This window comes from Lutra lutra, chromosome 8 (genome assembly GCF_902655055.1).
Source record: "Lutra lutra chromosome 8, mLutLut1.2, whole genome shotgun sequence".
Taxonomy (NCBI): Eukaryota; Metazoa; Chordata; class Mammalia; order Carnivora; family Mustelidae; genus Lutra; species Lutra lutra.
In genome coordinates this window covers 40,270,587-40,298,586 of record NC_062285.1, presented here as the reverse complement: position 1 = coordinate 40,298,586, position 28,000 = coordinate 40,270,587, and the positions used below count along the sequence as shown (strand labels likewise).

At 41.7% G+C, this 28,000-nt stretch overlaps 1 protein-coding gene across 1 annotated transcript; it reads right to left on the bottom strand.

Moving 5' to 3' along the window:
- Nucleotide 1: 1 nt before the first annotated feature.
- TIGAR (TP53 induced glycolysis regulatory phosphatase) lies at nucleotides 2-27,471 on the bottom strand. The gene is made up of 6 exons (XM_047739397.1): nucleotides 27,318-27,471; nucleotides 19,070-19,107; nucleotides 14,750-14,871; nucleotides 7,087-7,164; nucleotides 2,949-3,059; nucleotides 2-2,083 (listed from the first exon to the last, which is right to left on the bottom strand). The coding sequence occupies exons 1-6, from the start codon at nucleotides 27,347-27,349 to the stop codon at nucleotides 1,652-1,654; spliced, it is 813 nt and encodes a 270-aa protein (XP_047595353.1). The 5' UTR covers nucleotides 27,350-27,471; the 3' UTR covers nucleotides 2-1,651.
- Nucleotides 27,472-28,000: the final 529 nt, after the last annotated feature.

The window sequence follows — 28,000 nt, the reverse complement described above, 5'->3', positions numbered from 1 at the left end:
ATGAACAAAATGTGCCACGTGTATTTAATAGAATGCAGTGATACTAAGTACATCCATACATATCAATATAGATAGAGCTCCATGATATAGTACGTGAACATACAGAATACAGATTTGATGATATTTATGTACATTTGAAAAAACACTGAAGCAATACCGTTTCCTTAGGATCCAGGTAAACGTCGGGAACGGATAAATGGATACACAGACGCACCACCGCACCGTGGTGGTCTCTGCAGAGTACAAGAGGGCATGGCACTGTGGGGACTAGTTAAAGGAACCTCACTTACACCTCAGTGTGTTAATTTCTTAAAAAAAAAAAAAAAAAGGAAGAAGGGGGAAGTTATTACTTCTGGATGGTGAGAATGCAGACATTTATTATCATTCATCCTTCTCGATCCCCTTTTCAAGTTTCTCACTTGCGGAGTCCTCCCTCCAGTGCCCAGCCACGTGCTCTCTTCCAGCGCAGGCAGGAGAGGGGCAGGGATGGAGCCCTGAGAACGGTGTTAATACTGAACTTCACGTAGGACTTACAGGCTGTCCACGGTAAATTTGGACTACGTGTGATTTTGGCCTTCACCGACAAACTTTAGTATTAATACTCTAGTAAAGTGAGACTCACAGCATTCATCAGCATAACTTAAAAGCAAACTACATGGAAAACACTTTCATTTCGGTGAGGATTTTTTGCGGGGCCAATCTTGAGTACAAAATTCAGTTAACCAAAATCCCTTTGCTCTGGTGCCATCTGGTGGACAAAGGAAGCATTACCCCCCCCAAAACCCCACAGCTGGGGTTACCAGAGCAACATTCTTTCCAAGGAAGCATCCCCCTTCCTTCTGCGGTTACTGTGTAGTTGGCTAGTAACCACTGACTCTCATCAGCCTTCCCCAGACTAAATTCTTCAGCCTATAAATTGGTTGAGAAAGAGCTGCTCTTTTATCTTCTTTTGCTCAGAGATTCCTTCTTCAATGTTTCTTAGTCAAATGATGCTTTCTCTTCTTTCTCACCAGACCAGTCTGCAACCATGATCTCCATTCATCCATATTTCAAACCCTCCATAGTAAAAAATTCTAACAGTTGATTTCTATATTAAAAATTTCAGTGTCGTTTTGTTTTATACAAAACGGAGGATGGTTAAGAATTTTTAATTTAAAGGACTTTTAAAATACAGTATGTTCTTATTATAAATATGCAATGGGAATTATAAATAGTTCCTTCTTTTAAGCACTGGGTGATATAGTAAAAAGCATACAGTATCTGACCAAGAGCCAATAGAACAGGCTAGATTTTTCAGATATAAAAGAAAAATAACAACATAAAGAAAAAGCAAAAAAATAGTTACAAGGTCATGTGTCCCTCAATTTGCAATACTGAATTCCTTGCTTCATTTACAATCCAAATATGTAACTGACCAGGGTGGTAAAATTACTTTGGAAAATGCCAAGTGTACTCAAGACAAGATAAGTCAGTCCTAAATGGTTTCCATTAGTGTTCTCTGTGGCCATGATTCCATTCAAGCTTTATAACCTGCTGTAATAGCTTTTTAACTGTTTCTAAATCAGCACTAGCAGAGGATGGAAACAAAAAAAAAGCCAAAGGCACTCCCTCAGAAGTTCAAAATTGCTAGATTTTGATGTAGATTTAAATTTTAGCGAGTTTCAGTCCCTCCATTCAGATGATCCTGTAGGTACATACAAACACACTGGATTGTTGGATTCACTTCTCTTCCTTTCTCAAAGTTTACGATAAAGAGACTAATCCCTGTGTTGGGACTGACTGACATAAATTCGGACTTGTTCAGAGTAGAGGGTAAGGAACACTTAAGATCAGTCAGAAAATAATTAAACAGGCTTTTCATGTAAGCGCCATGACTCACAACTAAAACACTGGCGACTAACGCTGGTGCGTCACTGTCTGAATGAGATTCAGAGGCACAGGTTTTCCCTAAAGGAAATATCTCTGCCAGAGAAGTTTCCAGACAGCTGCTCGGCGCTCCTTGGGAGAACTGTTCACTCTGACCTTCTTCTTGCAGGATCAGTTGACAAAGAATATCGAAAAAGTCTTTTCCACGCATTTTCACCTACAAGAAATTAAAATAAAGTGGCATTAATGACTGACGTAAAACACAAACATAAAACACGACTGACTGGATGTTTCTAATAGGTCAACAGAAGGAATACAGAAGCAGATAAGATTCTGTGTCTAGTCATCCGCTCAGCAGTAAATGCCTACCAAACTTCTGGAATGATGGAAGCACACTGGGGGACAACAAGACACAATTTCTAATTCCTCACTTCGAAGCGTTTACAATCTAGTTAGGGCGACTCACAACTAAAAAAGAAGCCCCTCGAAGTGTTAACTAGGTAACTGCATCTAGAGCACATCAGTTCGGTTAGAGCAACCACTGACAAGGACACAATGTCTTGCCTTGACTAAACTAACAGAAAGTCCTTCCAAGAAAATTACGAAAATAAAAAATAGAGGAAGCAATTCCCAATAATGCAAGCCAAAAGCAGAACACTCCAAAGAAAGGCAAGCACGGCGATGGGGTCACTTACAGAGCTAAAGACACAGGAGGGAGAGGCTTGAAGATTGCGAGTCTTGAATTATTTTGCCTCGAGTGTTTTGCCTACCACTCTCCTTGAACAGCACCCACTGCTCTCCTGCCTACTACTACCACTGCTGAAGGTACTGCTGCAGATTCAAAGACTTTTCTTCAAGTATCATCTAATAACACATGTCCTTTAAGTCCGGTGTTGGCAATGATTGTCAACTTAACAGTAAATAAGAAAGACAGCTTAAAAAGGAAAAACAAAAACACGACACAGAGTTGTTTTAGGAACCAATGTTCAAACAGCTTAGCTAAGATTTAGAGATACTTCATTTACAAAAGAAACCCAATTTTACCTACTTTGATGTTGGCAAGTTCACCCAGGGCTACGTACCTGGTCTAAGGTCTCTCCTCCAGGTGGTGTGAACATAGGGCATTCTTCCCCAGCTGCTTTGGCCATGGCCCTTAGCTCACTTAGGGCCCTGCCTTCTGCAACCCCGTATTTCTGCAATGGTCCAATAGAAAAAAGTGCCTCAAGTGAATTTGCGATTCAATGATTAAGAACATGCTTGCGACAGACTTGGAACAATCATTGTGGCAAGAAGCTTGGTTTCCTTCCACTTTATTATATCTTTTAAACTGATAATGAGAACATGCTCAGTAGAGGCTGCAAGCCCTAGAAAAGACAGTTGACACCTTGAATTGTCCACCGTATCCAGATGGGTTGTACGGAACAGCACACTCAAGGAGACAGTGGGGCTTTATTGGACAAATACAGAGACTTGCACAGACTCCAGGGCTAGGGATTAACACGCGAAGTGCACCATGATTCAGTCAGTCACCTCCTATCCGCACGCACTATCCGTACTCTCTCATTCGATCCTAATAACAGCACTACGAGATGGGTATCTTCAGCTCCATCTTCATAAATGGGAAAGCGGAGTTTCAGAGAGGTTAAGCAACTTGCCAGTATTCCCACAGCCAATACAGTCGAGCTGAAATTCAAACCCAGATCTGTGTGTTTTCAAAGCTCATTAGCTCTATAGATTCATAAAGACTGAGCCACAGCCAGGGACACAGAAGTCACCAAAGAAATACAAGTGACCAAGAAATAGGAAATGTACCGCAGCAGGAATCTATAATGTAAAAATTAAAATGGCATCTTTCAGAAGCTGTTAAATTAGAAGACCGAAGACTTCCGAAGACTACCAATTGCTAATGTCTATGTGAGAAAAACTTTCTCCTACGTCTTTCATGAGAAAACATTCTCCTACATCAGGGAAATTTAGCAATATGTATAAAAGGCTTTAAAAAAAAAAGTACACACTCAACAATTCCACTTCTAGGAAATGTATTAGGTGTGTGTATAAAGAACTACAAAGAAGGTTTATTTTAACATTATTTATATCAGTGCACAATCTAGTCACAACCCAAGAATCCACCAGTAGTAGCTATGCAATATCCATATATTGGAATAATGTAGTCACTAATTAGGTGATCATATCCATGTGCATTTATTAGCACTGAAATACACAGGGAGAAAAACTAGTTAAAAAAACAACACATAGAGGGGCACCTAGATGGCTTAGTCAGTTGAGCGTCTGACCCTTGATTTCAGCTCAGGTCGTGATCTCGGGGTCATGAGGCTGAGCCCCGTGTCAGGCTCCCCACTCAGTGGGGAGCAGACTGCTTGAGATTCTCTTCCTCTCCCCCAAGTTGTGCTTGCTTCCCCCCCTCTCTAAGTTAAATAAATAAATCTTTTTAAAAAACACATATAGTAGGGGTACATTTAGAAAAATGTGTACACGATCAGATAGATAGACTGACAGACAAACATGAAAAGAAGTCAAGAGCACACATACCAACATGTTCAGTTATTTGTGCAGGGTAGAAATTTTGAACTGTATTTTTCCCCAAACTGTTCTTACTTTTAATTCCCTACAATGATAACAGATTACTTGCATAATAAAATATTTAATAAAATATTGAGATAAATCACTTGTTATGGTTTACGCTGATGGTGCCCCAAAATTCTAACATCGCCATCAGACAGAAGTCCTACAACGAAATGTTCTTTTTTTATAAGACCATATGCACAGTTGTCAGGTGCTCTTCCAATTCCCAAGTTCAAATTCTCACATCCTCACCTATAACCAGAACAACCTGTATTATAAAGGAGAACATTAAACATCGTTACTTTGTTTTTTTAAGAATAGAAACATGCATTCATTAGATATTCCGTGCTGGAACACATCAGGCAATGAGGCGAGAGTGGTGAAGAGACCAGGAGGGACACACAGCTCCCCACCCTTGCTGAGACCGCAGTGTGTGTGGGTACTAACCTAGAGCAGTAAGGGGACAGTGCCATAATGGAAGGAACTACCGGACATGGACACACACAGCAGAGACGGCTAATGTGCATTTGTGGGGCAGCAGCAGGTCGAAGCCTTAGGGTGAACGGAAGTTGGCCAGGTTTGGAGAGCACGTATCCCAGGCGGAGTGGAGTACAGATTCAGAAGTTCAGGGAGGAAAGAGCACAGAGTGTTTGGACGACTCTGAGCAGATCCGCAAGAGGCCTGTCACCAGCAGTCCAGAACATGGAATCCAGGGCCGGGTGGCCTCAGTCTGAATCTGAGCTGTGCCACACACTAACTCTAGGATGCTGGGCGCAGACTTGACCTCTGTGTGCCTTGCTTTCTGCAGCTGGAAAAATGAGGTTTCTAAGTCTTCATGACAGGGAGGTGTTGTGAAGATTAACAAAGCTGCAGGGACCAGAGCGGGGCCAGTGTGTGGGGAGCACCATGCGAATGCTCGCTGGAATTATTAAGGCTGGGCGCGGAGCACAGGGAAGAGGAAAGAGGCAGATGGAGGCAACAGATCGTATCCTACAGCATGCTGACAAGCCAGGCTGGAGCCTGGATGGCCTCCTGAAGGTAAAACGGAAACAGTGAACTGTTCTACACAGGTGCGCAGCAACCACGTTTTCCAGACTACTCCGGCTGCAGCACGGAGATCAGATGAGAAGAGCGAGCACAAGTCAGAGGACAGGAGAATCGCTGTTCCGGGGGAGCTAGGGGACAGAGGACACTGAATGTACAGGACAGCAGCAGTGGGTGTGCAGAGGGATGGGGCACTCAGGAACTACGACACAACAGCAGATGGTAGGATGTGCAGGTGGGGGGCAAGTGCACATCAAGAACGTGGGGTCTGAACAAATGGGTAAAAGCAGGGGCTGGGGAGAGACAAGGAGGTGTGTCCAACTGAGCTGCAGGGCACACACGCAGAAATAAAAAGTAGGTAGTTTGATACGTGAGTTTAGGCAAGAGATCTCAGCTGAACATAAATATATACATGGACACCCACTGAGATCACAGGGGAGGATGGAGCTACTCAGGAAGAGAGCCCGGCCAACGCTCCCACTCTCCCCACTGTGGGTGACAGGCCCCGCCCAGCATTCCACTGAACTCACAATGCTGGCTTAGCACTGGGCCATGGCTTCTCACGCAGAGTGAGCCTTTCTGAGCAGCAGCTCTGAGCAAGTTGTAGTGTATATTTTGGATGAGCACAGAGAACGCGTGCAAATTATGAAAAGCAATTCTTTAGAGATGCCCCAGCCATTCGACGTTCCTCCCCAGTATAGAAGAAATCACAGGGCTGCCAGGGACATCAGCCTGCTTACAGGCCTGCGCTGGAGCAACAACTGCCGCTCTAGGAGGAAACGTGGGGTCAAATCGCAGATCTGCAATTGAGGTGTGGCTTTAGCTAGATCCTCATTTCATCAAGATTCATTTCTAATAGATATAAAATGGGTATAATAGAGTCTATAGAAGCTTAAACTCAGGAAGTATGATAGGGAGGCTGAGATGAGAACTTTGCACTTTTACATTCCACTCTCCTGCACTAGTTCTCATGAGCAGACGTTGCTTTTACAATGTAGGATGCCTGCCTTACACAAATTCAGTAATTACATAAGATACTATGTATGAGCACATGTAAAGCCATGGTCACACAGCAAGTTCTTAATTCACAAGAATGCATCAGATAGGGTGCCTGGGTGGCTCAGTTGGTTGAGCAACTGCCTTCGGCTCAGGTCATGATCCTGAAGTCCCAGGATCAAGTCCCGCATCAGGCTCCCTGTTTGGCAGGGAGTCTGCTTCTCCCTCTGATCCACCCTCTTCTCATGCTCTCTCTCTCTCATTCTCTCTCTCTAATAAATAAATAAAATCTTTAAAAAAAACAAAAACAAAAACGAATGTATCACATAGGGGCACCTGGGTGGCTCAGTCATTAAACATCTACCTTTGGCTCAGGTCATGATCTCAGGGTCTTGGAATCGAGTCCTGCATCAGGCTCCCTGCTCAGCGGGAAGCCTGTTCCTCCCTCTCCCACTCCCCCTGCTTGTGTTCCCTCTCTCGCTGTCTCTGTCAAGTCAATAAATAAAATCTTTAAAAAAAAAAAAAAGAATGCATCAGATAAACAGGTGATTTACTGATAACTCATGGTGAAGAAAAATATGTAATTAAGTTACTTACTCTTTCTCGAAGTCTTGAATCATACTTGACTGTCAAATCTTTGCAAACGTTGCTCTTCTCCAAAATCCCATGCACAGTCTGAAAGCAGAAAAACAACAGTTTCTTTTCTCATAAAAATAGTCATTCTGGCCAAAATGTCAAAATACATCATAGTAAAAACAACAACCACCACCACCTGCTCAGGTCATGGTCCCAGGGTCCTGGGATCGAGCCCCGAGTCAGGCTCTCTGCTCAGCGGGAAGCCTGCTTCCCCCCCTCTCTCTCCCTGCTTGTGATCTCTCTCTGTCAATAAATAAATAAAATCTTTAAAAACAACAAAACAAAACAAAACCTAGAGGGGTGCCTGGGTGGCTCAGTCCATTAAGCATCTGCCTTTGGCTTAGGTCATGATCCCAGAGCCCTAGGATTGAGTTCTGAGTCGGGCTCCCCACTCAGTGGGGAGTCTACTTCTCCCTCTGCCACTTCCCCTGCTTGTGCTCTCTCCCTCACTCTGTCTCTCAAATAAATAAAATCTTAAAAAAAAATAATTAAAAATAATTTTCCTTTGTGAAAGTTGCCTCTCTTCTGTACTGCTCACCCTTTGTCTCTTCACACCAATTTGGATATTTCCTTCTGCACTATATTCTAGTTCAGAGGTCAGCAAACCATATCCCAAATCCAGACAGTGGCTTGTTGTGAATGAAGAGCTATTAGAAAACAACCGCTTACATATCATTTGCAGATGCTCTCACAGTACAACAGCGGAGGTGAACGACTGTGACGGAGAACATACAGCCCATAAAACTTAAAATATGTACTATCTGGCCCTTTACAGAAAAGGTTCCAGTTCATTAATTCTCCATTCAGGTGTGCCTAAATTACTGTTAAACCCATCTACCAAGTCTTAATTTCAGTTACATTTTCCTTTCTAGAATTCACACTTTGTTCTTCTACATCGTTTCTAGTTGTCTGCTGAAATTCTCAATGCCATTTTTTAATCTATGCATTCAACGGTTATTTTAAAGTCCGTGTCTGGTAACCAGTTATCAAAGAACTCTTACAGCTCTTTCTGTTGTCTTTTGTTTGGGCTCATTTTTGTTCACATTCCTTTCTCTCCTGGTGTGCCTGGTTACTTTTGATCGGCAAGACGTGGTATTTGCAAAACTGTAGAAATAATTTAAGTCCACTCTCTGCCTTTTTAATCCCCTTCCCATACACTAAACATTGTCATCATTATGGTTCTCTATTATCAATATTTGTTTACCTTTATCTTTACCTTTACCAATGTCTTTGCTCACCACTCTTTTCTGAAACTCAGACCTCCATTCTGGCACTATTTTCCTTCTTCAATTATCCTTTCAACGTTTCTTTATAGCCTGTTTGTCCAAAATGTCTTCATATCACCTATACTTGAGAAAATGTTTTGCTGGACATAAAACTCTAAGTTAGTCTTTATTAAAACTCAGTACGTTAAAAATAAAAACTAATTATTAATACTAACAAATTTGTTAAGAGTCTAATACTGGCCATTAGTGGATGATGTCTGTTCTTCTTATCCTCTGGAGCTTTGCAATTTTGTTATTATAAGCGTAGATATGGGTTTCTTTTTATTTATCTTGACTGGGATTTTTCACACTTACTAGAACCAGCAGTTCTGGAAAATTATCAACTGTGACTTCTTTGACCCCTTTCCCATTTTAATATTTCCTTCTAAAAGACACCAGACTTCATCATTTCTTGATTTCCTTCAAGCTCTTATATTTTAATTTGTTTATTACGTTGTGCTACATTTCAGTTACTATCTTGCATTTACTTAATGAGCTAGCGACTATTTCAGCCATGTTTAATCTATAATTCAGTACATCCACTGATGTTTTCATTTTTGGTTTATTTACTTGTTCTGTATTTTTAAACCAATTTTATTGAGGTACAATTTACAACAAAAAAAATACACCTATTTGAGTGTACAATTCACTGAGTTTTAAAAAATGTATACACCTATCTAAATACCACCAAAATCAAGATATGAAGAATTCTGTCACCCTAAAACATTCCTTCGTGTTTGTCCCAGTCAATCCCTCCCACTCCTGGCCCCTGGCAGTCACGGATCTGCTTTACATAACTGAAGATTAGATCTGTCTTTTCTAGAGTCTCCCATAAATGGAATCCTCCAATATGTACTCTTCTGTGCCTGGCTTTTTTTGTTCAGCGTGTCTTTGAGACTCTTCCATGCTCCTGCTGATCTGTAGTCCACCGTGTGAAGGTATCACAGTTCATTTATCCATTCACTTACTTTTGAGCACAGGCAATCCGATTCTTTGCTTATTACAAACAAGGGTGTTCAAAAGTTACATACAAGTCTTTCTGTAAATATATGCTATTTCTCCTGGATAAATTCTTAGGACCGAAATTGCTGGATCATATGATTAATATATGTTAAACGTGCACGGGTTTCTAAAGTAGTTGTTCATTTTACATTCTCAATAGCAATGTAGGAGTTCTAGTTGTTCCACATTCTTTTATCTTTTTTATTTTAGGCAGTTTCAAATGCTCGCGTAATAGTATCTTACTGTGGTTTTAATTTGCATTCCCGTTAAGATCAATTCTACCTAGCATCTTTTCATCTGCTCACTGACTTTCCATATTGTCTCTTCTTTTAAAAAGTGCCTGGTCAAATTCAACTCCATTTGAAAGTGAGTGTTTGTCTAATTACTGAGTTGAAAAAAAAATTAGATAAAATTTAGATTAAAAAGTTAACCTAGAGAGAAAGCAGTGGGGTTATGGACATTGGGGAAAGTGTGTGCTATGGTGAGTGCTGTGAAGTGTGTAAACCTGGCGATTCGTAGACCAGTACTCCTACGGCTATTAATACGTTATATGTTAATTAAAAAATAATAATAAACAAAAATAAAAAATAAACCTAGATAATTTGTCAGCTATATACACACATGTTATATATGTAATATACACATTTTTAACTTTCTCCCAACTGCATCTTATTTATGCTTTGTACTAAGAAACCCTTATAAAGATTTTTTTCTGTTTTCTTATAGAAAATATACAGATTCAGCTTTCAGATTTGGGGTAAGATCAACTATGTTAATTTTTGTGTTATAGGAGGTAAAGGCCAAAGTTCATATTTTTCCATATGGATAGCCCATTGTTTCAGGACATTTTATTGAAAAGAATACCTTTCACGTGCTGAATTACCTTGGGACCCTTGTCAAAACCCAACTGATAAAAAAGATTCTGACTTCCAGGGAAAATGTTGAAGTAGTAACCTAAGTTCACCTTCTCCCATGGATACAACTAGGTAACATTCACATCAGTGTAAGTAACCCAGAAAATGACCCAAAGACTGGCAGAACAAATTCCACAACTGAAGGTAGAGAAGAGGCCACACTGAGGACCGTAGAGTAGAAAGGACAGAGATGTGATGGGGAATGAAACAGACCCACAGGCCACCCACAGGAGGGAGGGAGCCAAAGGCCTGGAGAAGGAAGAGAAACAGACCCTCACATCAGTAGGCACAGGAAATACGTGTGGGGAAGGTAAATCCCTCATAACATTTGGCTTTGAAAACAAGAGGGTACGAATTTTGTGAGTTTTTACAAATTGCCTGGCTTAAAACCTGGAATTTAAAAAACCAAGAGGATTAGCTCTGGGAGAGCCCTGAGAGCAAGAGCAAGCCGAGTCCAAGCCCTTAAAGAGACAGCACAACAAACTGTGCAACCAGACAGAGCACAGAAGCAGCAGTCTGAAAAAGGCCTGCAGCATACTGGAGAGAGTTATTTACCAATCTCAGGGCAAGTCCAGAGCAGCAGCAGTCACGAGGAGACTCCCCCAGGAACAAATTGGGGCTGACATGCACCATCTCCCACCCAGGGCCCCGCAGCATTCACACATGGCCCCCCATGGAACCCAGCGAGGCAGGCATTCACTACCAACTTACTAACTTGCCACCCCACCCCCCAGCACCTTGGGGATCCACCGCCTCCAATATGATGTTGGCCCAGCCCAACCAGGGTGGTGCCATGGGTCTGGCAGTGTGTAAGGAGCCCTGGCAGTGGCCAGCGCCACTCCAAAGTGACTCCTGCCCTGGACACGTATCAGACTGTGGCCCCAGCAGTGGGCTGAAGGCAGATAACCGGTCTGCCGGCAGGCCCCGCCCACCAATGAAAGCTTCTTGGAGGACAACAAGGTGAGGGAGGGGGGGATAGCCCTGCAGTCTGGTGCTACCACAGATCTGGCAAATGCCTGGTCTGACTCAACTCAAGCCCAAGGTGGCCCCGCCAAACTGGCCCACTAACAACACAGGGACCAACCCTGCCCACAACAGGCAAAGAGAGTCACTGCACATGACTGGTCTGAAGGCAAAAGCGGCTCAGCCATGACAGCAGGGTGCCAACGGCATATAGGAGACACCCGTGAAGCACCAGGTGCTGATGAAGAGGGGACATTGCGCTGCAGGACGCTCCATGACTTTCAACAGCAGCAGACGTAGCTGACTTTCCTAATACACAGAAATAGACACAGCGGGTTACACAAAATGAGAAGACAGGATATGCCCCAAATGAAAGAAAAGGACAAAATCACAGCAAGAGACCCAAGTGAAATGGAGATAAGTGACACAGCCGATGGAGAATTTGAAGCAACGCTCACTGGATACTCACTGGAGTTGAGAAAAAAGTGGAGGACATCAGTGAGGCATTTAACACAAAGAAAGAACCAATCAGAAATGAAGAACACACAAAATGGATTACTGGGACTTCATCAAGATAGAGTCAATATTTACCTGTCAATAATTACTTTGAATGTGAATAGACTAAACGGTCCAATCAAAAGAAATAGGGTGACAGAATGGATTAAAGAAAAAAAAAACCTATCTATACGCTGCCCACAAGAGACTCATTTCAGATGTAAAGACACATGCAGATTGAAAGTGAGGGGATGGAGAAACATTTATCATACAAATGGGTGTCAAAAGAAAGCTAGAGGGCAAGACTGATATTAGACAAAATAGACTGAAACAAAGACTGTAATAAGAGACAAAGAAAAATACTATATAATAATAAACAGAACAACCCAACAAGAAGATAAAACTATTGTAAATATGATGCATCCAGCAAGGGAGCATGCAAATACATAAGTGAATTAATAACAAACACAAAGGCAGTAATTGATAGGAATAAAATAATGGTTGGGGACTTTAACATCCCACTTACATCAACAGATCGTCTAAACAAAATCAACAAGGAAACCGTGGCTTTAAATGACACACTGGACCAACTGGATTTAACAGACTGATATATTCACAGCATTTTATCCTAAAACAGCAGACTACACATCCTTTTCAAGTATACATGGAACACTCTCCAGAACAGAGCACATTATTAGGGCACAAAACAAGTCTCAACAAATTCAGAAAGACCAAAGTCCCACCATGTATCTTTTCTAACCACAACAGTATGAAACTAGAAATCAACCACAAGAAAAAATCTGGAAAAAGCACAAATACATGCTCTTTCACATGTTTAAAAGACACGCTACTAAATAATGAGTGAGTCAACCAAGAAATTAAAGAGGAAACCAAAACATACATGGAGACAAATTAAAATGAAAACACAAGGGTCCACAATTTTTCCCAAGATTTTCCTTTGGGCTGCAGCAAAATCTATCCTAAGAGGGAAGTTTATAGAAACACAGGCCTACCTCAAGAAGCAAGAAAAATCTCAAATAAACAACCTAACTTATACCTAAAGGGGTTCGAAAAAGAACAAAACCTAAAACTAGCAGAAGGAAGGAAATTATAATAAACAGCAGAAATAAATGAAGTAGAAACTAAAAGAAGAATAAAACAGATCAATGAAACCAAGAGCTGATTCTTTGAAAAGATCAATAAAACTGATAAACCTTTAGCCAGACTCCTTTAAAAATAATAATGAGAGGACTAAAAAAGATCCATTGACCAAAAAACCCCAAACCAATTTAAAAAAAAAAAAAAGAAAGAAAGAAAAAACCCACCACAACAAAAACACCCTGACCATATAGGTGTGGGTCTACTTCAGGCCCCCCAATTGAGGCTCTTCATTTTTCCTTTAAAGATTTATTCATTTATTTGAAACAGGGTGGGGGAGGGAGAGCGAGCGAGCATAAGTGCACACGAGTGGGGGAAAGGGCAGAGGGAGAGAATCTCAAGCAGACTCCCTTCTCAATCGTGGGGCTCGATCCCACAACCCATGGATCATGACCTGAACCCAAATCACGAGTTAGACACTTAACCAACTGAGCCACCCAGGTATCCCCATTTTTCCATTTTTAGTCTTGTTTCTTAATTTGGGGATGTTGTTTCTCTATTTCAAATTTCTATGACTTCATGTTCACTGACCTCTTCTTCAACAGTGTCTAACCTGCTAGTAATTCCCTCCTGTCAAATTTTCATTTCAGAATATTGTATTTTGATCTCACAAAGGTGAATTTGGTTCTTCTGTATCTTTATTTCTTTCCTCATTATGTTCCTCTGAGCACAGATCAGCCTCACTGTTAAGGTGTGATTTGGTTCTTTCTATATCTTCTATTTCTTTCCTCATTGTGTTCCTCTGAGCACAGATCAGCCTCACTATTAAGGTGTGATTTTTCTGAAGTTTCCACTGCATAGTTTGATATATTTAACACAATCTCTCCACTCTGGATGGTAGCAACTCAAATGATTCCCAACCTGTGGGAGTTCTTGACATTGTCTGGCTTCTGGCTCCCCAGCAACCGTTCTCTCCCATAGTTGTTTCACACCTGGCCTCATGCAATTTCACCTATGCACATGCAGACTCTAGTCCACTAAGGATTTTAGGGGTTCTCTATCCATATTTCTAGAGTTCTTTCTCTATGTAGCTCCCTCTTTCAACACTCTGATCCACAATCTTTAGTTATTTAATCTCCCCAAATCCCAAGTGCTGTCTTCTCAACTCACTGAGGTCACTGGCTCTATCTGGCTTCTCCTACCAGCATCAGAAAGTTGCATCAGGTGGAAGACCAGGATAATCCAAGGCTCACCTCATTTGTTTCACTTCATTTGGGGATCACAGACCCACACTGTCTGAAGTCCAATGTCTGCAAACAGCTGTTTCACAAATTTTGTTCTGTTTCACTAGTGGCTTATATGCAGGCAGACTATACTCCAAGCCTGTTATTCCCTCATGGGGAATTATTCCCTCCATGGAGTTTTTAGAAATATATTTGGTTCCTTTTTAATTCTCTGGGGTCATTTATATAGTAAACTGTACTAATCTGTTCCCTAAAGATATTTCAAACATGTCTTTTATTTCTTTACAGTAACATAGTTGTTTTCTTTTTTAACTGTGTCTGGATTCCAATATTTGATGTCTTTTTTGTGGGTTAAATTCTCCTGTCTGGTATTTCTGCTGGCTCTCTCTCATAAACCTTCTTTGTCTTTGTAAAGATACTTTGTTAGACATTTTCCCCCAAGCTACTTTAATTTAAAGATTACCAAAATAAAATAAAGTACAATAGTAAAATGAAAAGAAAGAAGTTCTGTTGGTGGGGAAGGAGAGGACTGGGGATGGTATCTGCGTGTGATTGAATTTCCTACAGATTCTGGAAGCAGTTTTTAAGGTTATAACTGTTGAGACTCTTGACTCATCAGTCTCAACCTTGACTTTAAACTTACCTGCTTCGTCCTCATGAGGTCACTGGAGAAAACATGAGTAAACTTCACATTATTAAGAAATATGCCAGCAGCAGCTGCTTGTTTAAATCCAGTTTCTGAAAGAGGCTCATCTACTCCTTGTCCTGTGGTAGTCAGAGAAGGAATAAGAACACTCAAATGTAAATATAACCGATGCAAACAAATCACATGTGAGAAAATATAAATGGAATTTATCTACATTTTATTAAAAGATTTCCTTGGGTACCCTTCTATATAATTTTTCAGAGAACCAAAAAAGGAAGTAAAATTAAGCTATAATCCTATAAAGGCTCAGGTATTCAAATGTTTCCCAAAAGAATGTCTGCCTAATGGTAATCAGAAGATGATGAGAATATTCATTTGTCTCCAGCTCCCCTCTCTCATGTCTGTCCATCCCCTCATTAGCTGTATTTTATTAATGCTGGCTCTGATCATACGTTCTCAACCCAGGTGCTGCATTTGAAAGGCAGGCTCCTCACCTAAAGAGTTTCCCTTCTTTACCTCCACTGCCCAAATGTTCAATATCGTATTATTGCCCCTCACTCTTGTTCCCTTCCTCCTTCCTTCCTTTTCCTTAACAACAACAACAACTTTGGAACCTTCCTTTTCAGGAGAAGGGCTAAAGGGTCCTTCTATTGCAAAAGAACTAAATGGTTGTGTTTGTGTATGTGTGTGTTTGCTGCTCACAGGAAAATCTCTAAGAGGAAATGCAAAGCAACCAAAATACCCTAAGTTGAAATCTGAATATTAACATTAAAAATATGGAGTTGCCAGGATATCAGCACAAGCAAAGGAGCAGCTGGGGGAGGAAGACTACTGCGTGGCACAGCAAGGTGGGGAGGACTGAACTCAGCATTCCTGGAAGCCAGAGATCCTATAAGGAAGCTAGTACAGTTTCAGGTCAATAGTATATATTAAAATCCAATGCAAATTCGCTTCAGAGCAAATCTGACTGAATAAAGGCTAACAAGTTTCCTACTAAGAGCAAATAATAGTTCAGTCATTAACTTAACATACAAGAAAATATTCCATCGTGAATGAAAGTCAGCAGAAACAACAAAAAGCAGATTCAGAATAATTAATACTTCAGACATTAAAATCAGCAGATACAGACTCCAAACTGTAAATAAAACATAAGGATGGAATCCCAAAAATTAGCAGTTAACAAGAAACCATCAAAAACAACCAGGGAGCTTTCTAAAAGAACCAGATGGATCTTTTAATAATGAAAAATATTATGAATTGCTAAGGAAGGAAATAATCCCTCAGGGAATAAAGGGAGATTCAGTCACAGAAAGGCTTAATGAACTCAAAGACAGGGCTGAGGTATTACCCCACATGCAGCATAAAGGAGATGAAACACATCTCACTTCTATTAGAGACATGAATGACAGAATGATATTCCCTAACATACATCTGACCGGCACTCCAGAAAGAAGAAAATGGAAGAGAGAAAATATGAAGAGATAATGGCTGAGAATTTTCCAGAAATGATGGAAAACATGAATCTACAGATAAAGAAAACACCAAGCAGGATAAATTAAAAGAAAAAAAAATCCATCCTAGATATATTAAGGGAAACTATAGAATACTAAAATCAAACAAAAGATTTCAGAAGTAGATGCAGAGAAAGACTGATTACCTACCATGGAATAAGATTTGGCTGAGAAGACTTCTTAACAGGAGCAATGGAAGACAAAGAAACAGCACAACAGTATCTTCCAAATGCTAAAAGAACTGTCAGTCTAAATTGTCTAGGCTAAAGAAGGTTGAATAGAATAGAAATAGAATTGTTTGGAATAAAAACACTTAGGGACGCCTGGGTGGCTCAGTTGGTTGGACGACTGCCTTCGGCTCAGGTCATGATCCCGGAGTCCCGGGATCGAGTCCCACATCGGGCTCCCAGCTCCATGGGGAGTCTGCTTCTCCCTCTGACCTTCTCGCTCATGCTCTCTCTCACTGTCTCTCTCTCAAATAAATAAATAAAATCTTTAAAAAAAAAAAAAAACACTTAAAACTATCTTTACCAGCAACTAACTGCCTAGGGGACCTTTCAAAGAAGACACTTCAGGAATGAAGGTCTGAGATGGAAAAGAAATGAGGAGGAGAGAAACCGGTGAATATATTTGTAAATGTAAACAAACATTGTCTAAATAACAAAGCAAATAATAATGCTTATGTCCTGTGGTTTAAAAAGGATAGGATTAAGATACTAAGCAACAGTCATATAAGTTCCTTATATTTTTGGGGGAAAGGAGATAATTGATACTATACTTCATTAGATATAAATGGTAAAAATTTAAAGGTAACCATTGAAAGAATGAAATAGTTTATCATTCCAAAGCCAGTAGGGAAAGGGTGGGGGGACAGAACCAAAATCAGCTCCGTAGTATTTATGAGGTAACGCTTAAGCCATCAGCACCCAAAAAGGTTGAAAGGAAAGCAAGAGATTAACACATACCAGGCAAATTCCGAGCCCAAAATAGCCAGAAAAGCTATATTATACTCAGAAATGCAAGACTTTATGATGAAAGTCTTAGGATCAGGAGGATATTATAAATAATCAATGACCCAATTCACTGGGAAGACAGAACAATTTTTAAACTTGTGTATGTGCCTAATAAAATATACTCATATCAGAGCAGAACACATAAAGCACAAATTGACAGAATGTCAGGTACTAAACTATAAGCTGGCCATCACCATGGCAAATCCCACATCTCACCCATAAACTGGTATTTCGGTCATGCAGGCAAATCAGTAAATTTACAAAATTAGCAAAGCATAGAAGATCTGAACAACAAAACAGAGGTTAATTATTTGACCTATAACTCCAAACCCAATAATCAGAAAACATAGCTTGTTCTCAAGCACACAATGGTAGATGTATAAACACTGAGCATGTTAACAGATTGCAAAGAGGATCATCAAATAAGCCATCTTATCAGAATACAAAATGTAACTGGAAGCCAATCATAAAAGATGAAAAGCAGAAACAAAAAGTCCAGTCATCCGGAAATGTAAAAACCAGTTCTAAATAATTCATGGGGCATTGAAGAAATCATAGTGGGAATTTAAGACACCTGGTGCTGAATACCTATGAAATGACTACATATCAACACTGTAGTTATGCAACAAAAATGGCACTTGGAAATATATAAGGTTTGAAAGTTTTAACTTAAAGAACTAATAAACATCTAACTGACAGAGGTAGGGAATGTACACAAGACAAATAGCAAAACCAGCTGAGACCACAAAAATTTGTATTGCTGCCTCACTGTCGGTGTCTAATGAAATGAGACAGGTGAGCAGTACTAAAAGACAGGTTGATAAGGCACAGGAAGTACAGAGGCTAATTTGGGTGGGGTACATGTCACTGGAAACAAAGGGTTCATTTAATTATCAGACTAGTTTTCAGAAGAGGGAGTGGGGCACCCTGGGTATGAAAATCAGGTTCTGCAAACTCCAGATGTCCCTAAGCAAAAAAATAAAGCTAAACGCTTTTATAATCACAGCACAGAAATAGCCTGTCTGGCTGAGAGTTTACCCAAGATATTTTTTAAAACCAGCCTTGCTGGATCATAGGGAGATTAAAAGGTCTGAACCCAAATTAGCAGAATGAGGGGGGAAGAATCTGTCAGAATAAAGTAAGAATCCCACGTGAGAATAGGAATTCTCTTTTTTTTTTTTTTTTAAGATTTTATTTATTTATTTGTTAGAGAGAGAGAGAGAGCATGAGCACAGGTAGACAGAGAGGTAGGCAGAGGCAGAGGGAGAAGCAGGCTCCCTGCTGAGCAAGGAGCCCGATGTGGGACTCGATCCCAGGACGCTGGGATCATGACCTGAGCCGAAGGCAGCCGTTTAACCAACTGAGCCACCCAGGCGTCCCAGGAATTCTCTTTTTAAAACCTCTTCTTTGTTATTACTAAAAATAATATAACTATCTTAGCTGAAAAATACCATTAACACCTGCCAGCAACCTTCATGTTTCCAAATATGAAATCATTTTAAGTTACAGCAGTTATATTTTAAGACCACTAGACTCAACATAACTCCTGAATCAGCTGACCGGGCACTTGAAGCTACCTATAAACAACTTGGAATCCTGTTCTTTGCATTCAGTTCACTTAAGAGACTTATTCCTCTTGTTGACCATCTGCTCTGATCATATTTCCATGCTTATGACACTTTCTCTAAAGCTGTTCACAATACAGAGCTGCCCCCGGTCTACCCTCCCCCACCCAATCTGATTAACTCACACATCACATTAACACTAAAGGGAAAAGCTAAGAGTATACTAACCTTGAATTATTTTCTCCTTGTTAAATCTTGTTTCACCACTAAAATAGAGAGGGTGGGGGGAAAAAACTTTTATTACCAAATTAGGTTATTTTTGAAATGAGAAAAAAAAATCAACGAAATGATGTAAACCATCAAGGTAATGATATTCACAAAGGTAGCATATGACTCTGTAGCATACTTTTTTTTTTAAGATTTTATTTATTTATTTGACAGAGAGAGAGAGATCACAAGTAGACAGAGGAAGGCAGAGAGAGAAGGGGAAGCAGGCTCCCTGTTGAGCAGAGAGCCCGATTCAGGGCTCAATCCCAGGACCCTGAGATCATGACCTGAGCCAAAGGCAGAGGCTTAACCCACTGAGCCACCCAGGTGCCCCTGTAGCGTACTTTATAATCTAACCTGTAAACATGTGTTCTAAACTGCTATTTGCAATTGTCTAATGTATTTAGTTGATGAGCCAAGAATTTCATACTGTCACAAATTAAAATGTATAGATCATGAATCTAATCGTAAGTAAACTGTAAGAAGAAAATTCTATTAAAATACATATGTAATTTTTATTAAATAATCTTGTGAAAATAAATACACTGACTAAAATTCTTTTTACAAGCACGAGGAATCTGTGAGTCCATCTGTTGCTGGACTGAATAAGCAAGCGCCAGGGAACCTGAATTCAGTAGGAAAGAAGTCCACAGGCCTTCAGATGTCCTGGCTTCTCCTAGCTCCTAGATCTCAAGCTGTTCTTTCTCATAATGCTGACAACTATCTTTTCTCATAATGCTGACAACTATCTTGCAGACCACACTGAAAAACTGAGGTTTGGGGACTGTGGTTTGAAGAATTTAAAAGCCAAAACTAAATCAATCCTGAGGTTACCAGAAGAGGGAATAGACTGGGAGCTTTATCACAAAACAACCATCATTTGAGGCTGGAGGGGTAAGAAAGTGGAGGGGGATGTGCTACCTGGACCAGACCAGAGACAGCAGGGTATTCCAACAACAAAAGCAATCAAATACATGAAAAGCTATCAAGAACTGAGTGGAAAATTCTTTGAGGCCTTTCTGTGTGCTAAGTAGAGCACCAGGCACTGGTAACGGAGACACAAAGGACGGGTGGCAGACTGGGAGAAAGGAGCTGGTTTGTTCTGTATGGACACTGGACACAGAATTGGAAATGGTAGGTTAAAATAGTGAATGGGTTTCTTCAGATCAAGTTGTTTCCTCATTTGGTATCAAATGCCCACGATTTATATGATTCTATGTCAATGAGAGGTGAAAATCCTTTAAAGTAAACTTCACTGCCACACAGCCGGCTGAGGAACAAAACTGCTTTGGCTGTATCCTTAGTAGCTCGGTTAGGCTTGGGTACCTCTGTTCTTCGTTTGTAAAATGGGGACAATAATAGCCCTATTGAAACAGGACTCTTGGGGCACCTGGGTGGCTCTGTCGGTGAAGTGTCTGGCTCTTGATTTCATCTCCAATCATGACCTCAGGGCTGTGGGATCAAGCCCACGCTAGGTGCGCACTCAGTGGGGGGGTTGTCTGTTTGAGATCCTCTCTCTCCCTCTGCCCCTCACTGCCCTCCTCACCTGTGTGCACGCTCTATGTCTCTCTCTAAAAATAAATAAATCTTTAAATAGGACTCTTTGGGTAACTGAATGAATACAGGCCAGGCAAAGTGTATTGCAGATAAAGGGTTTCAACACTGCTCAGCTTTTAGTAAGCACTCGATAGTTCTGTTTATAGGTCGTTCTTGGTTGGAGAGAGCTACCCAGAAATCAGAGAGTCAACTTAGTGCATTTTAAATCCTGTAAAAGTTGTGAAATAAACCATAAAAACAAATAACATACCATAAAGCCAACATTCAGGTGACTCCAGCCAAGGTAACAGATCACCACCAGCCTCCTAGACCTTGTCTCTTTCTGATCACAATGTCATCCCACCCCCAGTGGATCCACAACGTGGACATTTAGATGCCCACTTGCTTCCCCTTTCTCCATGGCTTTCCCACCCATGTATGGCACAGATTAGTTCCCCTGTCCTTGAACCTTATAATGAATTGCTTCTGTGTTGCTTCCGTTCTTTAACATAGTTTGCGAGATGCGTCAGTGTTGCTGAGGGCGGCTACTTACCTTCTCATGATTGTATAACGTGCTTAAGAGTTTACCACAATGTATTTATATGTTCTATTCTTGATATCTACATTGTTTCCAGTTTAGAGCTAAGCTGCTGTGAATATCCTTGTAGAGAGTGCCTCAAATTCTCTAGGGCAGTGGTTCTCAAGGTGTGGCCTCTGGATCAGCATCACTGACACTGCGGGAGGGCTTTGGAAATGCAAATTCTCAGCCCCACCCCAGACCCCTGAATCAGAAACTCAGGGGTTGGGGTCCAGTTAATCTGTGTTTTAATAAACCCACCTGGTGATTCTGATGCACATTCATGTTTGAGAAACACTCGAGGAATGACAAATGACTCTTTTTATAAGCAGTTTTATTGGAATACAGTCACACATGTGTTCGTATGTTGTTTATGAGTTCTTTCACACTATACTGGTGGAATTGAGAGTGCACAGCTTGTAAAGCCTAAACAACTTCCTTCCCTTTAAATAAAAGTTTGCTAACCCACACCTAGTGATAGAGGCCTAGCACTAGACTTGCTGAGCCACAGAGGATGCAAACATTCGACTTTGTTAGATGTTACTGCAGTGGTCATAGCAATTTACATGCCCCAGCAGCGTTCCACATCCTCTACAATTTTAGCAAGGTCAGAGTTTCCCATTTGTGCGAATCTGGCACTAGAACAGTTTATCTCGGTTTGATCCGAATTTGTATTTCCCTGATTACTGTGAAGGCATATCCCCCTTGCTCTGTTTTAAATAAAGCACTAGTTAAAAAAAAAAAAAGCACTCACACGGGATTGATTTACCCAGACCCAGAGAGGAACTCCATCAGACCTGAGAGTCAGAAGCACAAACCCAGGCCTCAGCCTGGAACCCTGTCCCTTGTTTACAGAAATAGTTGTTGGCCAACCTCTGCTTACAGCAGTGGTTCTCAAACGAGCGTGTTATCAAAATCCCCTGGAGGGCTTATTAAAACATAGACTGCTGGACCCGGCAAATCTGTTCTCTTTCTTCAAGACCCAACACAGAGAGCCAGCTCTCTGTGGGAGTCTTTCCTTCCCAGTGCATTTCCCCACCTACCTATCCCATTTAACGCCCACAATGTTACACTTCCATTTTACCCAGCGCCACTATTATAAGTTACCACCTGTATGCTAATTCACTTTTTCAGTTGTGTGTCTACCTGGCTCCAGCTCCTTAAAGGCACAGCCAGAGGTTGCCTCACCTTAACATGCCCATTACCTGGAGAAAACCCTGGGAAATAATAGAACCTCAGTGTATGCACTGCGCCGACGGAAAGCTATGGAAATACCTACCCAAATAACAAATCTGTTTGCCCTTTGATCCAGCAACCCCATAACTGGGAATATCTGCATTCATCCATATTTAAAACAATTACCAGTCACGATTTTCTTTCTAATAGCAAAAGATGCTAAATAACCTAAATGTCCATTAATAGGGAACTGGTCGCATTAACAAATAGATGGTCGTGTAGCTACACAATGGAATACTACGTAACTGTGTCCCCTAAAAAGAGAGTGATTTATGTAAAGACATGGAAAAATCTCCAAAATATAATAAAGGGAAAAATCAAGGTGCAGGATAATATTAAAAAATGTTACCTTTTTAGAAAGGTGGGAAATAAGAATAAACATTTGGACCTGCACAAAATAAAACAAAGAAAACACTGGAAGGATACATAAGAAACTAATAAATATGATCATTGAAGGGATAAGAGAAGAAGAGGTTAAGACCAGGGAAAATTGTTTTGATTTCTAAATATGTGGAAGTAGCTTTAAAAAAATATACGACAGGGGTACCTGGGTGGCTCAGTTGGTTAAGCGTCTGCCTTGGATTCAGGTTATGATCTCCAGGCCCTGGCACAGAGCCCCATGTTGGGCTCTCTGCTCAGCGGGGAGCTTGCTTCTCCCTCTCCCCCACCCCTGCTCATGCTCTCTCTTGCTATCTCTCTCTCTCACATAAATAACATCCTTTAAAAAAGATGTATAACAAATAAATTCATTTTCTCAGAACTACTTAGCACTGATTTGCCATTATTATCACTATTGTAGTTAATATTAATGTCTTATACTCTAAAATTTATTCAGAATCATACAAAATAGATGTGAAAGAGGACATTAATCTCTACCATTCAGACAGATAAAGCATCCAGGGTGAGGATGAAGAAATTGTCACTTCTAATACAGAAAATGGTTCCCAAACATTGGGTGCACTTCCTGTCTCAGCCTCATAATCTTGCTGAGATCAAGAATAAAAAACTGCTGTTAAATACAAGTAATGTCCTCTTTAGACAGTAGCTTTGTAGCCAATTCAATTTCCAGCAAAATTCAAAGAACCTTCCCTATACCATGTTTACTTTTATACAGGAACCTCAAAAGCTTCTGCCTACTTTATTGCCTACTTTATGCTCTCCTGCTCATTTTATAAATTTAAAATCAAAGATGAGGAGAAATTTAATAATTTTTTAAAGATTTTATTTATTTATTTATTTGACAGAGAGAGAGACAGAGACAGAGAGAGGAAACACAAGCAGAGAGTGTGGGAAAGGGAGAAGCAGGCTTCCCTCTGACGAGCCTGATGTGCAGGGCTCAATCCCAGGACCCTGGGATTGTGACCTGGGCCGGAAGTAGACACTTAACAACTGAGCCACCCAGGCACCAGAAATGTAATAATTTTGCCAGTGCAGCCTGTTACGAATACAAATTCAACAGATCAGAACTTTTTGTATGCTTGCTAAAAAGACAGCTCACAATTTTAGTTTAAACTCAATAGCTGATTTGGTAAGATGCAGAATAACATAAAAGATTTTCTTTTTTTTTAAAGATTTTATTTATCTATTTGACAAACAAGTAGGCAGCGAGGCAGGCAGAGAAGAGGAGAAAGCAGGCTCCCCGCCGAGCAGAGAGCCCGATGCAGGACTTGATCCCAGGGCCCTGGGATCATGACCTGAACCGAAGGCAGAGGCTTAACCCACTGAGCCACCCTGGTGCCCCAATATAAAAGATTCTATTATCAAAATGTTATACTATAAAAAAAAATGTAATACCAGTACTCTGACGGTTTTCTAATGGTACTGCCACACCATCTAACTATTTTTGACAAAGGGAGAAAACGACAGCAATGATATAATGAAGGATTTTATTTAGCTATAAGTCAATAGGGACCACCGCCAACATGATTATATTATTAACAATTGCTGGCGTTCTGCTGGGCATTTTTTGCCTTGAAATCCCTTCATAAATATTACAGAGTGTGAAACCTAGAAATAGAATTTTCCCCCCAAACTTTCATAAATATTTAGTTTTACAGCTTTTATCAGCTTTATCAAGAGGTTTATATAAATCCTTAAGGCAAATGTTTAAAAGTCTGTTTTGGGAGTAGGAAAGAAAAGTAGGTGGCTAAAATAGTTTTACTATTAATCTACTTCCCTTAGCCAAAGTTTGGCTTGTGATAGTGGTAGAGAAAGTAGAGGAAGCCGAAAGGTCAGAGGGATATATTTTGAAGGAGTCAGGAATAACACTACTCATTTTCAAAACCTGCAGTGTGATCCATTTCCAAAGCAGAACACCTGACTCTGGAAGAATCCAAATGCTCATGCCAAGAAGTTGAGTCTTATGACCAGCCATTTATAGGCCCTCCAAATACGCATCATTCATTTTGTAGGTTATTACACTGTTCTTCACTTCGAAAGGTATTGTATTTTGTTAGCTCTGCTCTGGTTTATAGGCTATGGGATTTCTTTAGGAGTCATTTTTAAAACTTAATTTCCCAATCATATCCCTGTAAAGAATTCAAATTCAATCAACAACTACTGTTTGCCACAAGACGGAGATAAATCATAAGAAATTAGTAGAGTTGGGGACATGTTTTCAAAATAGGTATGCTTTAGCATACATGGAAATGCAAAGCCTCACCTGATTATTTAATCATGAATAAAGCTTTATCCTAATTTCTCTCTATCAAATAATTCATTCGAAAATATGGAAGATTTCAAGGGCTAATAACACAGAGACTCTCACTAGATAGGTTGTGGGGGAAAAAATGTAACATACCCAACTCATGATATGTTTTTGTTTATAAAGAAGTTAGTCCTAGTTGTAAACGGTCTCCCAATTGATCAACTGTATTTTCAGAAAACAAATACCACAGTAACAAAACAATCACAAAGATGTTTATAAAAGTTTACAGATGACCTAGCATTTACTATACTTGCTTTATTAACGACCAGAACAATTATTGGCATTTAACAAAAAGTAACTGCCAGTAGAGGTAGCGTTAAAAAAAAAAAAAAAAAAGAAAGAAACAGTTTTGCTATCAATAACTTTACTAATCACCTTTAAGTCAATAAAAGTAAATTTAATTGGGGTGCCTGAGTGGCTCAGTGGGTTAAAGACTCTGCCTTAGGCTCAGGTCATGATCCCAAGGTCCTGGGATCGAGTCCTGCATCGGGCTCTCTGCTCAGCGGGGAGCCTGCTTTCCCCTGTCTCTGCCTGCTGCTCTGCCTACTTGTGATCTCTGTCAAATAAATAAATAAAATCTTTAAAAAAAAAGTAAATTTAATTTAGTTTGTAAAAAATTTTTTTAAGTTTTAAGAGCTAGCTAAAAATGGAAGTGAAGGGACACCTGGGTGGCTCAGTCAGTTGAGTGGCTGCCTTTGGCTCAAGTCATGATCCCAGCATCCTGGGTTGGAGCCCCGCATCAGGCTCCTTGATCGGCAGAGAGCCTACTTCTCCCTCTGCCTCTGATTGCCTCTCCCCCTGCTTGTGCACGCTTTCTCTCTCTCTCTCTCTAAATAAAATTTAAAAAAAAAAAAAAAAGGTAAATTGGGGCGCCTGGGTGGCTCAGTGGGTTAAAGCCTCTGCCTTCGGCTCAGGTCATGGTCTCGGAGTCCTGGGATCGAGCCCCGCATCGGGCTCTCTGTTCAGCGGGGAGCCTGCTTCCCTTCCTCTCTCTCTGCCTGCCTCTCTGCCTACTTGTGATCTCCGTCTGTCAAATAAATAAATAAAATCTTTAAAAAAAAAAAAAAAAGATAGCAGTTAAAGTCAGCTTGACCAGGTTAAGTCCTATTAGTATTCTTCTGAGCTCCAGAAGGTAAAAAAATGGTATCTTATTTATCTGTATAGCCCAGTACACTGGCACGCAGTGTACAAGATGCTGGTCTGATAAAACTACACATAAATATGGAGGATTAACTACATTTTTATTAGAGATGTGTTAGAGAATTAGAAGTTATCTAATTCTTGAGATATATTTATTTCTTCCTCTCCGTTGAGCTATACACTTCGCCTTTGCCTCTAGTTCTTACACTAGCCCAGTGAGGTCGGTATTATTATCATTACCCCACTGAATGCATCAGGAGATTGAGGCTGTTCACGGAAGCCCTAGTTACAAGGCTCCTCCTAGCCAGAGCCCGGATTCTAACCCACGTCTATCTCGCTTGCAAAATCTGTGCTCTCAACCACCCTGGGCTGCACTCCCATCAACACTCGGCCAATCCGCGTTCAGAAAGAAAAAAGATAACAGACTTAAAGACATATCTGCCTTTCGCTCCACCATGTAATGCTACGATAAAAATATGTGTTCGGGGCGGTGCGGTCGGCTGAGACGAGGGCGGAGGCCCCTTTCCTCTGCCAGCAATGTCATCTCCGGGGGGAGGAAGTAAATCTCGGATCTGTGCCTGCGGCTGCCCGGGCGAGCGAGGCGGGACAGCAGAGAGAGGACAGCGGGAGGCGGCCGGCACAAACACATCTGCCTTGGGCGAGCCGTCCCGCAGACTCCGCAGACTCCGCCGCGCAGCAAAAAGCGGCGCCGGGGAAGTCCGGGGACAGGGCTGTCCTCCTTCAGTTTTAACTCCGCCGAGGGGCTGCGAGCCTCCGGACCTCAGTGCGCTCATCGGCAGTGCGGGACTCGGGCTACTTGGGACCCGCCTTCCTCGCTCAGCGGTGCTCGGGGGAAGGGGGGTCCGCGGGAGACGGCCCTGGCGAAGACATCTCGGACACAGCCGGGTCCAAGCCCGCCCCACGAGGGGACAGCAAGGGGGAGGGGCAACGGTCTGGTCAACCTGTCCAGAACTCACTGACCAGAAGGCGAGGCGGCACCCTGCAATACTCACTGCCGGACCACGGTCAGAGCGAAGCGCGTCATCTTCCTGCCGCCCGGAGGGACGGAAAGTAGTGGCCGCAGCTCGGCTCGCGGGCCCAGCACCCTCCCGCGCGCCGCTTCTCCGCACTGCGGGACACCTCGCCCACACCACTTCCGCTAAGCCCCGCCGGCCGGCCGGCTCCGCTGCCATAGGCCGAGACGGCCATCAACGTCATCCCCGTGGGGCCAATCAGGGGGACTCGAGGCCCGCAGGCTGGTGGAGATTGGTGAGCGATGAGGCCCCGCCCAGGGCCGTAGCGCTTGCGCCCCTGCGCGCAGGCCTGTGATTGGCGCGCGGCAGGTGCGTGCGGGACCCGCCCCGGAGTCCGCAGTGGAGGCGATTCTTGCCGGGGCAGGTTTGGATCCGGGAGGCTCCGGGGGGGGGGATAAGGGAATCAGCGCACGGTTTTGGGGTTGATTTCGTTTGAAGCTGTAACGCAGCTCGTAGTCCGACCTCAGGGCTGCACTGCGCCAGACACATTGGGTCCAATGTGTCTGGCGCAGTGGGGTTTTACTGTTAACCCCTAACACGGGGGGTGTGGGGTCAGCAAGGCCTGGGGACTTGGACCCGTCCGGTTTGGGGCCCCGCGCGCGCCTCAGCAGACACACTCGTGCTGCAAACTTTGCTCAGATTTGTTTTGAGCGCGTTTCTAG

What these genes read in the sequence shown, in the direction of transcription:
- TIGAR (XM_047739397.1), bottom strand. Translation starts at nt 27,349, where the DNA reads ATGACGCGCTTCGCTCTGACCGTGGTCCGGCA. An exon ending in GCTCTGACCGTGGTCCGGCA is followed by an intron (nt 19,108 to 27,317) that starts GTGAGTATTGCA and finishes TCTCTATTTTAG; the next exon opens with TGGTGAAACAAGATTTAACA. An exon ending in CAAGGAGAAAATAATTCAAG is followed by an intron (nt 14,872 to 19,069) that starts GTTAGTATACTC and finishes TGACTACCACAG; the next exon opens with GACAAGGAGTAGATGAGCCT.